Here is a 15,905-nt window from a genome sequence, read left to right on the forward strand (position 1 = left end):
AGGTGGATTCTTAACCACTGCACCACCAGGGAAGTCCCCAAGCTTCTTTTTGAACTTTACACAGTGGGTGGTAATTTTCATCACCTGGATACTCTGTACACATGGTAGGTAATATGATGAGTTTTTTTCCCACAGATTTAATGAATGGCATATTCTTATCAAATAGACAGAGCCTTTACTTCTCTCCAGATATAAGAAATAAAGATAATTATTTCTATAGTTTAAAATGGTACTACTTCTTTTTCCTCCCCAAACTTAATTTCATTTCTCCATAGATTCCCAAGTTTATTGTCAACCAAGTGAGGAAACAAAACACTGAAAATCATAGAAAAGATAAAAAAGCCATGAAGAAATTGCTGAAGAAAATGGCTTATGACCGGGAAAAATATGAAAAGCAAGATAAGAGTGCAAATGATGTAAGAAAAACTTGAAGATATATGTTTTTATACAGATTGCAGTACTGTTTTTAATATCTTATATACAACAAAGAGATTTGAATGTTTTTGTAGGATGAATTTCTACACACTTAGTAGGCTCTGGTACTATATATAAGTTAAAGGCATCAATAATGGTACCTCTGCTCCTATTAGTACTGATGATCAATACGGATAGTTGCACAGGTCTTGGTGACTCAGCATGTGAGCTGTTGTTAAGGAACAAAGGAAGATAACAAGACAGGAATGTCTCAGCACACACCCACCCACACATAAACACACAGAGGACTCTGTGGAGATTCCAGTTGCCCACTAAATGTGTAATGTTTAGTAATTAAAGAGTCCCGTGTGTGAACCATTGACCTTTTTTCCTTCAATTTTCTCATCTGTAAAATGGGGAAAAAAACTAACCCAGATAAACAAATAGGTCAATATTGGTGTAGTGCCTGAGATCTTTCCTAGACTTCAGTAAGTCCTTAAAGTGTCTTAATTGGAACTTAAGAATTTGGAGAACGTTATGTTGGAATGCAGAAAATTAAAATATTTCAAAAAAGGGATATTTAACTCTTAGTATTCATAAACTTCTGTAAGAGTATAGTAAGAACTGGGTTTAAAATAATGAAATATACATGAAAACACATTCAGAAGAAGTGAGTTACCAAAGCTCTAACTTAAGATCATGAAATGCAAGGGTTTCTATTGTTCTATTTATGGTGAAGACACCCCTCCACCACCATCACCACCATAGAGGTTCCTCAGTTACATGCTGACATCTTGTGGAATAATGTAGAAATGCAATTATCAGCCTTTGATTTTTCTGCTTTGGCCTACTTAGGGATCCAGTAATCACACACAAAATTTTTTTCTCCTTTATTTATTTATAGCTCTCACTCTTACAAAATAGCATTTTCCTAGCATTAAACTTTTTTTGGTCAATTTCAAAGTATCTTTAAAAGCATAAAATTTAATAAGTGGGAATTGTACATAGTGTTTATATTTTTTGAGAAATGCTATACAGGTTAGAAAGGATTTTTGAGATATCATTCTTGTTTAACTGAGAATGTTCTATTACCTCTAAAGACATTATGAATACGTGAACCTCTTCTCTTTTGTAGCCCTGATTATTCACATTAACTTAGGTGACTTTATATCCTTGTCTATTTAATAAGACCGTTATAATGTGATATTCTGAGGAACAGTGTGTATCTAAGAAAACAAAATTTATGCTGTACCTTTTTAATAATAAGTCCTTAGACAAAAATTTAAATGTTACTTTTTTTGGAGATGGAACGTTTAAATAATTTTGTCATTTATAGAAAAATAGCATTAACTTGGATTTCTTTAGTTTGTACTTTGTGTTAAATAGAGGAGAGCTGGTCTGAGAATTATGTCTGGACTAGTTAGAAGCTGTATTGTCAGTTTAAGGCCTGGGATTTAAGCCTGGATTTAACTCTCAGTTTCATCATGTATTAGGTGTCACTTAATCTCCGAGTTTTGGTGTTCCCTGCTGAGAAATTCAGCGATTATTCTGACAGAATACTAGTAAGAGCCTCCTTGGTGCTGAAGCCCCACTTCCTGTTAGGTCTTCAGAGGAGATGGGGCTGCTGCTCCCCTGCAGGGAGCCAGAGAGGGATGTAGGAGGGTTGAGCTCAGAAGCGCTAGAGGTGTGTGATGGAGCCTGACCTGGGGACCCTGGGCTATCAGACAGGAAGTGGGCATCAGAGGGGCTTCACCAGAGAGTGGAGCGGAGGTGTGAGAAACACATGTCAGGTGTTAAGTCTCCCTAGCAGAGGAGCTTCCTGTAGAGTGGTCACCATCGGTGATGCTGGCCCACAGTGGAGGTCATGTAGCTCGTCATTTCGGTTGAAAAAGTTTCATCAATTGCCAGAGGTTTTTTCCAAGCTGCTATCATTTTCTTAGGGAGAAAAAATATACCCAGGAAACAATTACAGAACAACAAAGAAACCAGAAGATAATGTCAAATACTATGGTTATGTGGCGAGTCACCAACTACTCAGTTTTCTACATAGGCTTCCATCAGTTGCCAGAATGTTAACTCGAAAAGATTTAGCATGAAAGTCTGGACTTCCATCTTGACTTGACAGTTTGGAGGTGGGAGCGTCCTCATGTCCCCTTGCCGTAGGGGACCTGTTTCCTGCGGGGTAACAATTGCCTGGATCCAAGTAGCAGCTCTTCCCTTTGGGTGGAACATGAGCCATCTACGTTTTGATAAACTATCCCCTCCCACACTGTCCCCACATTTTTCTTGTTGGTTTGTGTTTCTTGACTCTCCCCACAAATCATTTGAATGAAACTGGCATGTTTTTTATTTGTTAAACAACTCTTTGATGTGTGGAATTGACACTTAGATAGGGAAGATCATAATTTCAACCTAGGGCCTGTTGAGTGTGACGTGTGTGTTGGATATCTAAGTGGGGAGGACTGAGGGTGTTTGGAGGGAAAATTCGGTCATCCTGGCCAGTGAGGTACATGGAGGGTCAGGGGCAGAAGGAAGGCGGGAATGGGGCTCAGTGGAGAGCCAGGCTTCTATTCTGTATGCGGCAGGGAACTGCTGAAAGCTGTGACCCCAGCAGTTACATGATTATATTTGCATTTTGGAACAGCTGTTATGATGGCAGGTGAGGGATACATTGGAGGAGTGTGAGAGAGGAGGTTTGGTAGGAGACGCCAGCTAATTTCATTGTTGATGGGAATATATAAATTGGTAGAATCCCTCTGGAGAGCAGTTGGCATGTGGCAAAATCTTGAAAACCATGCTCCTCATTGGACTTAGAAATTCCTTCAGAGGGGATAATCAGATGGGCATGCAAATAGTTATGCTTAAGTTCATTGCCATTTTCTGTATACTGGCCAAAATTAGAAATAATCCAAAAGGATAGAGGTGGTTAGTTAAATATGTTATGTCATACCTATATAATGAAATACCATGAAAATGGACAAGTGTATATATTGGCATTGGAAGATACTTGTAATATGTTGAAAGAAGAAGTTACAAATCAGTGAATAGTTCATTGCTGTATTTGTAAGGGGTAATAATTATCGTTATTTTGAATGCTCACCAGAGGTCAGGTATGCTGCTAAACATTTTACCAACATTTTATTTAATATTCATAGTAGTTTAGTTGGAGTTTATTATTAAAATAGTCTCATTTTTTTTTTTACAGATCAGAAAAGTGAGGCTCAGCAATGTTAAGTAACTTACTTAAGGTTATCTAGATAGGAAGTGGTGGAGCTGGAATTTGAAACCAAGTGTATGTGACTTTAAATCCAGGTCTCTCTACTGTTATCCTCTCTTTCCCCATAGAGCACAGAAAAACTCCATCCCCAAATCCTGGGCTTATGTATAGTAATAAAATTGAACATGTATTACTGCCATTATTAGATATGTTTAATATATAGCTTTAAAAACAGTTCTGGGTTGAGCTAAGGCCCAGCAATGGGAATGGAAAGAAGTGTTGAATGTGAGCCAGTAAGACCCATATCAGTGAGATGGTGAAACTGATTAGATGTAAGGAATATGCAAGAAGAAGGAATCTAGAATGACTTGCTGATTTTACCTTGGGTGATTTTATCATCAAGATAAAACATCCAACAAAAGGAACAGACTTTGATGAGGTAGTCAGTTTTTGGCATTTGGGGTTGACATGCCTTTGTGAAAGTTGGCTACGTGGGCCTGAAGCTCAGAGGGTGGCCAGAGCTGGAGGTGTGCATTTGGGACCAACATAGAGATTGTAGTTGAAGGCACAGACTGGTTCCTGTTACACAAGTGGATATATGGGGTAAGAAATCAAAAGGGCAAAAACACCAATATTTAAGTAGTGGGCCATGGAAACGGAACTGGTAGAAGAGGCCAAGAAATAATAGGAAGTAAGAGGAAGTTGAAGATTGTAGTGTCTTAGCCCCCCGGGAGAAGAGTAAAGTAATGGAGCTTGATCAGTAGTACCAAATGCTACAGAGAGGTTGAGTAAGGTTAGCCTTGGATAAGAGGTCCTCTAGATTTTGCATTTGAAAGGTTAGTTGTGACTTTCTCCAAAGCATGGTCTGTGACTGTTGATGGAAGAAACCATGGTTTCTAGGGATTGAAATGTGAAAGACAAGAGATTATAGATCATGAGAATTCATCAAGGTAATATTTTTTTAAAGCACTCTGTATGCTATTAATGCTAACTATATATAATTGGGCATTCATGTTATTAAGACATGCTTGACTAGGTAAATTAATAGTTTGAATCAGGTTGTAAGGGACACACTCAATCTACTTAACAAGACCAATGTTTATAATGACTGCAGCATATTAATTGTTTGGTACAAATGTGAATTTCTTAAGTACTAATGAGACTTATCTATTAATTACAGCAAGAGGAAACACTTGGTGAAAAATAACATAATTGTAGACTATTTGAAAATAACCATTTTCTGATAGCCTTCAACTTGTAGTTGGGAATGATATCACACACACACACACACACACACACACACACGACATCAAACACCAGGAGTCATTTGGCTTGATATAGCCCTAGCTTTGCCATTAACGAGACATTAATGGCAAATCATTTTCTCTCTCTGGGTCTCAGTTTCTTCTATAAAATGAGAGTAAGACCAGATTAATGGTGTTTAACCAGAAGTATACAATAGGGGCTTCTGTGGTATTATTTTAAAAAACAAAAAGCAAAAAACCATGCCTGGGCTGCTTCCCAGACCCACTGAATCAGGATCTCCCAGAGCAGTACCTGCACATGTGTATTGTATAAAAACTGTCAGGGTAATTTTTCCCCCATTTGCTGTATATGTGTTTGTGTGCACACATATTTAATTTTATTATGGAATTTTTCTAACATACACAAAGATAGAATAGTATATGAACCTCCATAAACCCATCACCAACAATCACACATATTTTTTTAATCCTGTTCCATCTTGTCTTCCACACCTTTTTTCCTTTTAGTATTTTTAAGGAAATCACAGACCTTTCATCATTTCACCCGTAATTACCTCAGACTGCATCTCTGTCTAAAAAGGATCTAGGGCAGCTTTGATGAGCATCTGGTTATGAATTGCTGAATCATGCAGGTTTCAAGTCCACTGTGGACTTAGATCTGTGTGATTTTTCTTCTGTCATTTAAGCTTACCTCTGAAAGTAAAAGGAAGCTGTACATTTATGAGAGAGCGTGAGCACAAAGTGGGGCTCTGTGAGATTCTGTGAAATAAGCCAAGCTGCTCACCACATCTGCCCTCATTGTAGAGGGAACAAAAGTTCTCTCTTCCTAAGATGGGCTTCAGTGTTAACTCAGGATGATCTGCTGGTCACACCCTTAATTAACAGTTGAGAGCTTGAGCTTTAGAGAGCTTACACGACTCGCTAAAAGTTCCAAAATGATCTGGTAACATTTTTACGGTTTTGGACATGGAAAAGAAATCTGTTTCTCTCATCTTCTGCCATTCTCCAGAAGAATCCTGGAATTGGCAGCAGTGCAGTGTAGACTCTGGGTCGTTTGTGGCTGAGGTTGTGTGTCTAGTCACAGCTCTGTTTAGAATTCCATCTCTGGTTTCACTTAACAGCTCTGACCCAGAGCATTGTCGCAGGTACAGTTTCAAGCATCTGCTTTAGGTCTGGAAACAGTGTCTGGATCTACTTGGAGACCCATGTGGAAAATCAAATTACAATATCAAGCACAAAATCTTGTTTCTTTTTCAGACATTCTCTGATTTTTTTTATAGTACTTAAAAAATACCATATTAAAAGAGGAAAATATCAGAACTTATTTCATTGTCAATTAAGTGATTATTAATTATAGAAGTTACTTCAGGCCCTTCTTTAAAATTCTCTGAATCTGGAAGTTGGATAAAAGTTTAAGCATTTGGATAACAAAAGCCCAGTTATAATCAGAACAGACAGTTCAAGACAACAGAGAACGACTTCTGTATCTCCACCTCCAAGTGATGAATATGCCATTTTAGTTTAAGATACCCTGCTAAAATGTCCTTGTTAAATTTTCTAAAATGTGTGTTATATCTGGCCTTTATTTGAGAAAGTTATATGTCCAATTTGCCCTTTTGAAGATAAAAGGTTTTTTTGTAGTATTAAAAATGTCAGCTTTACATTTAAATTAGCTTTTAATTTAAAAGAAGAAATTAACATTTCTCCTAAGGGTCTGACGTTAAATTTATGATCTCTAGAGTGTAAAAATATGAGCAACACAGTATTTATCTACACCTTTTGAGAAAATACTAAAATCATTGTTTATTTTACCAGATAGTAAGAACTAAAATCCTGTTTTTAAAAATATACTTTAGTTCAATGTGTAAAACATGTGAGGGCCGTATGAGATCATTTTCTCTATTTTAACAGTCTTTGCATGCATAAGAAATTAACTAACATTTTGTAAGTTGTAAGATCCTTTGTGACTAATTTTTAATGGCATGCTAGTCAAATACTGCTCTTCTCCAGTCCTGCTGTACATCATAAAACTTCAGCTCACAAGCACACCAAAGAAATTTAAAAGTAAGGGACAGAGTCACAGCTGTTAAGGCAAAAAAAAAAAAAGTGAAATAGGAAGGTTACAAAGACTATACTACTCACAGACTTAGTTATTTTTATGGCTCAAGCTAAGAACAGACGGTTTGGCTTAATGATCAGGCATGTTGTGTCTATTCAAAGCTTGGCAGCTCAGTGTAATTAGCATACTAATAGCTTTAGTATTTGATACACCATGATCCTGGGGCTTAATAGTAGTTGTCATACACTATTTAAATGAGAGCTTTGACATCATTTATTGTTTATCATCTTTAGTAAATATCATTTGGCCACCCTTGTCAAGAAATCCAGGGAAGACTTTCCAGAAACAACTTTAAATTTTTATTTATTTATTTATTTATTTATTTATGGCTGTGTTGGGTCTTCGTTTCTGTGCAAGGGCTTTCTCTAGTTGCGGCAAGTGGGGGCCACTCTTCATCGCAGTGCGTGGGCCTCTCACTATCGCGGCCTCTCTTGCGGAGCACAGGCTACAGACGCGCAGGCTCAGTAGTTGTGGCTCACGGGCCTAGTTGCTCCGCGGCATGTGGGATCTTCCCAGACCAGGGCTCGAACCCGTGTCCCCTGCATTGGCAGGCAGATTCTCAACCACTGCGCCACCTGGGAAGCCCCCAGAAACAACTTTTAAACACTTCATCTTTAACCATTACACATTACCAGTTAAACTAATTTCTCCTCCAACAGCAAAGGGCAGGGTAGATTCAAGTTGAGTCAGGCTGTTAATCTTTTTATTGTTGTGAGAATTTAGATGGGATGTATTACCACAGAAATAAACACTCTGAGAATTGTTACTATCTCACACACACACACACAAACACATACACATGCACTGAGGGGAAGGGTGTGGGAAATGTTTAATTTCATAGCCATAAAAAACCTGTACACACGCCACTCCCCATATGCTGGCAAAAGCCAAAATACAACAATTACCTGACTTTTCACATACGCATGAGAACTCTCAAGTGCCCTCAGAAGCTGGTACCTGGGCCTCTTCCTTCTAAACTAACAATCAGAGAGACTCCGGATTCCTGTGTCCGATGTGGTGCTATCGGGTACATCCCCTGACACCACCCTGATTTCAATGTTGTGTTTTACAAGAAAGCATGGCCATACTCTCCAAAGTATGATCCCTGACCTCATTTACAAAGTATAGGCCATGGTCATATTGTTAGGGGTCTTTAGTTGTTCATGAGATGCCTTGGGGGAAAAGTGGCTGCATCCCCAAGCAGGTGCATGCTAATGTTGGTTACTCTCTGCAGGACCAAATGACTGAATTATCCCTTGTAGCATCTTTAATTCCTTTCTTCTATTCTCTTTCCCTCCCTGTCTTTTCCCAGTAGCAAGGGGAGTAGTAGTACCATGTGGTAGATAGAAGCAACTTAACTTGTTTCTTTCAGACAGTATTCCTAAGACTATTTTCTGCTATTAAGGAAAATACTCATTGGTATAGTTTATTTTATTCTGGAGAAATTTTACTTTTATTAGCATACTATTTTTAGAGAGAAATTTTATATATATATATATATTTTTTGTTGTTGTTGTTGTTGTTTTTGGTTTTTTTTGCTGCGCCGTGCAGCATGTGGTATCTAGTTCCCCAACCTGGGATTGAACCCGTGCCCCCTGCATTGGGAGTGCGGAGTCTTAACCACTGGACCGCCAGGGAAGTCCCCAGTGAGAAATATTTTTGAGTGACTCACGTAATCAGTAAACATTGATAGATGGCTACAGATGTGACTCAGATATGTGGCATGTAACTAGAATACAGGTGTCATATATTAGGATCTCCATCATAAAAGAGATTCAGTGGAAAGAGGAAATTCCTCTTGATTCTGTGGAGTCAGAAACCCTCCACGGAGTGTTTCATGCGGTTTGAGGTGTGTGAGCTGGGCCTTGAAAAATGGATAGGTAGCAAGGGATATTTCAGAAGGGGAGGAGAACATACGTAAAGATAGGAAAGCATGGTGTTTGTAGTGAATTTTGACTGTCCTTTTTTATCCAAAGAATGGAATATGCCACAAGGAATAGTGGGGGAGGCAGGGAGCAGAGGAAGGTTGCTATATTCCTGAACTCTTTATGGCAACATTATTTTTCTGGATCATTTTGCTTGTATAACTCATTTATTGTAGACCTTCTATATATAAAAACTTAATCATATCAACTTACTTCACTTTAAATGTCAGCATACGTTTGCCTGCCTTTTTTGATATTCTAGGGTTGTATAAGATGTAATTATGGAAACAGTTTTTGCTGCTATTACTTTCACCAAAGAAAGCCTCTATGTAAGGATATTTGGCACTATGACTTGAGCAGAATTTCCTAACTTTTAAATCAGCATAAAGTAGATGTCGATCTGCAAACCCCAACCTGCTGTTTAGGACCCTCCTATAGTATAATAATAACAATAGACTAACAGAATCCAAAATACCGATACTTGTTTCCCTGAGTAGACAAGGTGGATTGGATTTTGTGAACACAGACTCAGTGCTTCAACTGTTGCTATTACAGTTTTCGCTCCAACATTCGAGTTGTCAGGCCCAGCTTATTGTTTTTCACCTCCTATGAGGAAACAGTTGAGGCCAGGACAGCAGGCAGAATGGCCACAGCAGGATATAAGCTAGAGATGAACCCCAAGGGAGAAGTGCATGTAGCGTAATCCCTGAGTTATAAGATACTTCATTGATTGAATAACTGCTTTGGAAAAAGGTAACAACACTACCACGTGAAATGCCCCATCCATTGTAAGAAGCAGCTCATTTTTCAAAATGTTACAAATGAAAATAAAATCTGTCTTGGAATCAAGGAAAAAGGCAAATTAGACCTGTAAACTAGAGGCGAGGTGGAGGTCAGAGACTAGATAAGGTATCAGGCCAAACTACAAGCCCCAGAAATTGGAAGTCAACAAACCAAGCCAAGGGTCCAGGCTGGATTGGAGAGATGGAGCAGGAGTTGAGGGGTCTGGGCACAGGTTGGGATCAGGACGTCCTTTAGGGATTGGATTGAGCTCAGTATCCCCAGGGAGAAGAGTCATACAAGGCTGCTAGGAATGCAGTCCCTCCTCTAGTCTAGCAGGATGGTGAGCGGGCAGCACCACGTGCTTTGTCTTTGTCTGGCTTGGAGTGAGTGCACCCTTTGGGGCTTCGCCGAGTGGTCAGGTGAGGGCGCAGGCTGTGTCTACAGGTTGAGCATGTGTTTGTAGCCTTCAGGGAACGAAGCCATTGTCGTATGCAGTCCTCTTCTCCCTTGATAGTCCTATGCAGTATCGCTTTTCTTTGTTCTTCCCGCACTACATCTCAGATGTTACTGAGAAGCAGTCTTATATCTTTTGGGGGCACCTGCGTTTTTATGCAGCCCGATCTAAAAATCATCTTATTTTTGTTAAACGTTGAAAAGAATCACGTTAATTCCATCTGTGGTATATTTATACTTTGTTTAAAAAAAAAAAAATTCAAGACCATATACATTTAAAAATGATAATATGAGCACAAAAATAATATTGTGCAGCAAAGGACTTGTGTCTTATTTATTTATTAGGTAAGTAGACTTAGCACAATGCCTGGTACTCAGTAGATGCTTAGTAAATTTTGGTTGAATTAAACAGGGTGTTTGTAGTGTTTAAAGCATTACGTTTAAACATAATTTGTGCATGCTGTTTGGTCTAAGATCTGTTCAAGAACATATGGTTATAAATAATAAATTAGTATTTATTTTAGCAGAACCGTTAGGACTTAATTAAGCCTAATATTTTGAATGCCATAGTTGATATTTTGATACTACAATCCTCAAAATCTTTCTCTGATAACCTTCCAAATACATAAAATGTTCTTAACGTCTGTGGGCAAAGGATTTAGAATGGGTCATGTCACGTTCAAAGCATGCGGTCACAGTGTGTGCTCATCAGCCAAGTGAGGAGCAGACATAATAAAAGTGTATTAGAAAAGTGTGTTTCATTTATTTTAATACTCTCAGGGACAAAAATTTTTGTGAAATTTTGTGAATGTGCAGAAATATTTTTTAAAACGCATACATTGCAATAGCATGCAAAGTAACTTCTTTCTGATTCAATTTCATAAATTGCTACATGAAGAAGCACCCTCTAGTAGATAACACTCAGAAATCAGCACTTAATATGGCAGTAATGGTTATTGCTGTCATTCTTTACATCTTTAAAAATAATTAAGCATTACTGCACAGGCATTATGAAGTTCCCCTATCACCATTAAGAGGATATTTGAGGTTTGATGTAATTTAGCAAATTACATTATATAGTAGTTAAGGTTTTTATGTAGTGAAGTAAAATGCGTAGTAGTTAAGCACACTTACCGTATAATGCATTGTACAGAGTTACATGTTCCAGCTGCTGCCAGCTTTGTTCCAGTGTCATTATTGCTTTGCAGGCTGACGTTCCTCAGGGAGTGATTCGAGTGCAGGCTCCCCATCTTTCGAAAGTTTCCATGGCAATACAGCTAACTGAAGAACTCAGAGCCAGTGATGTACTTGCCAGGTTTCTCAGCCAAGAAAGGTAGAGGCCTGTTTTGTTTTAATTATTCCATGGTATAATTCACTTGCTCTCTCTTTCCCTCCCCTCTTTTTTTTTTTTTTAAACTATGGCTGGTGTGAGGGCTTAAAAATGTTGTCTTCCCGGCAGAAAACAAAAGCAGACTTAACAATTAGACTGTTGGAATGAGTTGAGTTCATCGGGTGTAGTTTGTGTTCAAGCGGAGCCTATTTCAAGCAGGAGGTCTGCGCACTCCTTCACTGTGCCTGCTGTGGGCTTGGTACATGACGCCACTCAATATTCTCTCCAGAATATGGTGATTGGAGGTTAATTAGTGTGTGTAGGCTGTTAGGAAAATCACTAATTAGGATACAGTGGGATTAAAAAAAACAAAAGGTACAACTTCTTCTAGGAAATATAATGAATACAAAGAAATGCTTAAATTTTAAAACAGAAGGTATGAAGAATCGAGAGGGGACAACCGGTCCCTGGAGCTCTGAAGCCACCAGGACAAAGCACACTATCCTCAGTAGGAACGACCAAGCCTGCCCCTCTGTGTGCAGCTGGTGGGGCAGGAGGAGTCCTTTGAAGGCCATTGGCATCCCTCCCGTGTACACTTTCAGAGACATTCTGCGATATCTTTTCTTGAATTTTAGGGGTTCGAACAGGGTATAGGCATTTCAGTGTTCAAATTCTTATTTTTAGCTAAAATTATATTTTAATGCTTCCCCCCCTCATTTCCACTCATTGAAAGAAACAAATCTAATGTTTTTTTTTCTTTTAAAGACAGGGACATCAGGGACGTTGGCCTCTTAGCTTCTGTATACTCTGTCTCCCATAGAATTTCATCTCCTCAGTCTAACATTCAACTTTTCTGCCAGAACTTCTCCAATTTTAATACAGAACTACGTGTATTTAATACGTGTCTGCTCTGTCTACGGCTCTCTGCTAGATGTTGGAAGGGTTATAAAAAATATTTTAAACTGTCTTCCCTCAGGGTTTGTAAATTGGGAGAAGAGATGGGCCCATGCAGTTAACAGATGGTGATGAAATAAAAGAGTGTCTTATTGCTAATTCTGGGCTTTCAGTAAGCCAGCATAAACTTCCCTCTCAACCATGCTCTGAAGGAAGTATTATCTTACTTTTGTTATACTGATAAGAAAACCAAGACTTTGCAAGGTCATTTGTTACATAGGTGGTGGAGTAGAGCTGAGTTCTAAATCTGTGGCTTCTGTCCCCCAAGGAGGTCCTTTAAGCCCTCTCCATACTGGCTCGAGTGCCTAGAGGCTATCATGAATCTGGGAGCTATTGGTGCAGAGTCTGGGACTAGATGAATTTTGGGGGGATTAAAGTCCTGGGCCAGTTGGAATTTGGGGGGATCAAGTTCTGGGAGCAGTTAGAATTTCTTGGATGTCTTTGCTCCCTAAAAGTTCTCTCCACTTCAAAGGAGTCAGTCCACTTCCTCTCTACTCCCTGTGGTGACCAAGTAGATGCCATTCTTCCCACCGGGGATGACTTCCCACCCTCTCCCAAAGGGTGTACTTGAAGATCTGGCCAGACTTCAGATATAAGCAGCTCTTCCAGGCTAGACATGGTTTAATTTACACAGCGTTTACTTGCAGGACCCAAGTGCTCAATCTAATCTGTACTTGTGTTCCTCTACTTATAGATGATACAAGGTGTGACTCTGAAGTTGTATGATATATTCCACTCTGACTTCAATATTTAGGGTAGAGTAGGATAATAGTAGGCATATTCTTATAAGAAAGCACCAGTTTTGTGACAATTGCCATTTGCATATTTGGATTTTCTGCTTGTGGTGCTTTGCTACCCCCTTAAGTGGAATCCCTTCTTCTACCTCCCCCCTTCTTGCCATCCTGCTCCACCCAGAGGGAAGTCTGATAAGCATCTTGGTCCATTTGCCCTTTCCCCCCCAGTCCTCAGCCCTTTCCCTTATGCTTGGGGATGCCGGAAGCAGATGATCTGGATCCAAATACCAGCTTTTCCTGAATCATCTTAGGCTAGTTTTTATAATCTCTATAAGTCTCAGATTCCTCATTGTAAAAGTGGGCCTACATTATAACCTTGTGATAATTAACTGGGAAAATGACCGTGAAGCACATAGCATTATCTGTCTGGGCCATCTAATAAGTGAAATTCTCTGTAAGTGTTTATATGTATCTTCTTTCACCACTTTCCCCTCCTCCCATTTGCATTCCGCTTGTATAGGGACAGTGGGAAACCCTACTTCCCTCCATCCTTTTCTTCCCCTTCTTTCTCTACTGAAGCCAAGAACACATGAATGACATAAAATAAATGCCCCATGCGTTCACCAGTCTTTGATAACGACTGTTGTCTTTTCTCTATGGATTTGTTGATTAGTATTAAGTGAAAGCTCATGTATACCAGGAAATCCAGTTCAGGTTTCTTTAAAGTGGAATAAGAACATAGATACTCAAGAAGCAATCTGAGAACAATATCTGACTAGAATTTTTTTTAGTCTGCCAAAACATTCCACTTGGTTTTCATGAAATAATGACTCTTTTTATACTCATAGTATATATGGTTATGTACTATATTAAAAATGAGAATATAATTATTACATTATTTATTTTCAAGAATAAGCATATGCCAGTTTGAACACGAAGTGAATTGCCTCTTGGTCAGGATACAGCTTAGCAGGGCGGCTCTTAAGCATGAGGGTGCCCATAGCCCTGAACAGTCAGTGTGTCATGGACAGCAGAGTAGATGGAGCTGGATAACCAGATGAGCCATTAAATGGTTGGTTAGGAAAGCCTCTACGTACTTTTTTTTCCTAACGGTTTGGATAAAAGTCAGACCTGGTTTTCTCTTCTCAGTTCCAGGGAGTGTGTCCTCAGGGTCTTCTGTCAGTGGTTCACAAATCTTTCTGTGTATCAGAGTCCCACTAGAGAGCATTTAAAAACCACATTCTCGGGCTTCATGGAGACATATTAAATCAGAGTTTCTAGAGCCCTGGGTCTGATTTTTAGCAGGTTTCCCAGATATAGAGATTTTTGTAAACCACTGAATTGTACCCATTTTTATTGTTTGAACCTAATGTTCTGGAGAGTTTATTCTTTGAGGAGTATAAACCTGTACATGCATCCTACTTGTAAAGTCTTCATAATGAGTATTTGCTTCTGTTTTGAGTGTGTGTACCTCCCGTATTTGGACGGTCGGCACAGGGAGGTTTATGAACCACGTCCTCGTCTTTATATTCATCTTGCGGACTATTAGAGCGGTCAGCACAGCAAACCCGTGATAAACACCTATTGAATAAATACAGTGTGAAAACTAAGGTGGAAACGTTACTTCTTAGAGTTTTATGAGGACCTTTTTGGCCCCTATGCAAAATAGATGACCATATTAATAATTTTATTGGCAGCTAAAATGTTGTTACTTTTCTTTTTAACTTTACAAATTTAGATACTGATTTATTATTTCACCTTCAGATGTACAATTCCATTTGTTTATTTTAATTTACAGGCGTGACATTTTTATTACCTATTCAGCACATTTAACAGATGGGAAAATACAAACGTGTAGATAATTACTGTATGTCTAAGTTATGAATTTTCCATGCAAGCTAGAATTCCCCAAGGACATTAAAGTGATTTACTTGCAAGCTGTCTGATGATGCAACTAATCAGTTTGTTTTTATCCCTAGTAGTGGGGTTGCCCAGACTCTCAAGAATGGGGAAGTTTTTTTGTATGAAATTGGAGGAAATATTGGTAAGCGCTTTTTTGTTGTTGCTATTTATTTATTATTTTATTTATTTTTGGCTGCATTGGGTCTTCGTTGCTGTGCGCGGGCTTTCTCTAGTTGCGGCGAGCAGGGACTACTCTTCGTTGCGGTGCGCCGGCTTCTCATTGCAGTGGCTTCTCTTGTTGTGGAGCATGCGCTCTAGGTGCCTGGGCTTCGGTAGTTGCAGCATGCGGGCTCAGTAGTTGCCGCATGCAGGCCCTAAAGCGCACGGGCTTCAGTAGCTGTGGTGCACGGGCTTAGTTGCTCCGCGGCACGTGGGATCTTCCTGGACCAGGGATTGAACCTGTGTCCCCTGCACTGGCAAGTGGATTCTTAACCACTGCACCACCAGGGAAGTCCCGGTAAGCACATTTTTTAAATCTTGCATTCCATATGCAGATTTGACATTGCCAATGGTTATTATTTATATCTTTGGGAGAGAAAAAGAAATTAGAAGTAAAATATAGCAAACTGTAGATAGTTGATGAATATTGTGGATTTTTTTTTAGTGGTCTCACCTTTTTGTTCTGGCTCTTTAGAGCTTCTTTGTACAGATGCCCATCTATGTGGAACCTGAGCCAAAGGCAGTTTCCCTAAAATAGGAATAACTTCTAAAATGGTTAATGCAGTTTTTCAAAACTTTTTTCTTTTTTA

The 15,905-nt window shown here is 39.1% G+C and overlaps 1 protein-coding gene across 2 annotated transcripts in view; it reads left to right on the top strand.

Moving 5' to 3' along the window:
* The window catches only part of ARHGAP18 (Rho GTPase activating protein 18), a 125,475-nt gene that overhangs the window by 107,127 nt on the left and 2,443 nt on the right, over positions 1-15,905 (top strand). The window contains exons 12-14 of one of the 2 annotated variants that reach the window (XM_082406169.1): positions 276-416; positions 11,385-11,509; positions 15,174-15,238. In XM_082406169.1, coding sequence (XP_082262295.1) covers positions 276-416; positions 11,385-11,509; positions 15,174-15,238 — 331 coding nt within the window. The remainder of the gene's footprint in view (positions 1-275; positions 417-11,384; positions 11,510-15,173; positions 15,239-15,905) is intronic. The other variant, XM_082406168.1, reaches the window with a different exon arrangement.

The sequence above is a fragment of the Balaenoptera borealis genome (genome assembly GCF_965194805.1).
Source record: "Balaenoptera borealis genome assembly, chromosome: 9".
Taxonomy (NCBI): Eukaryota; Metazoa; Chordata; class Mammalia; order Artiodactyla; family Balaenopteridae; genus Balaenoptera; species Balaenoptera borealis.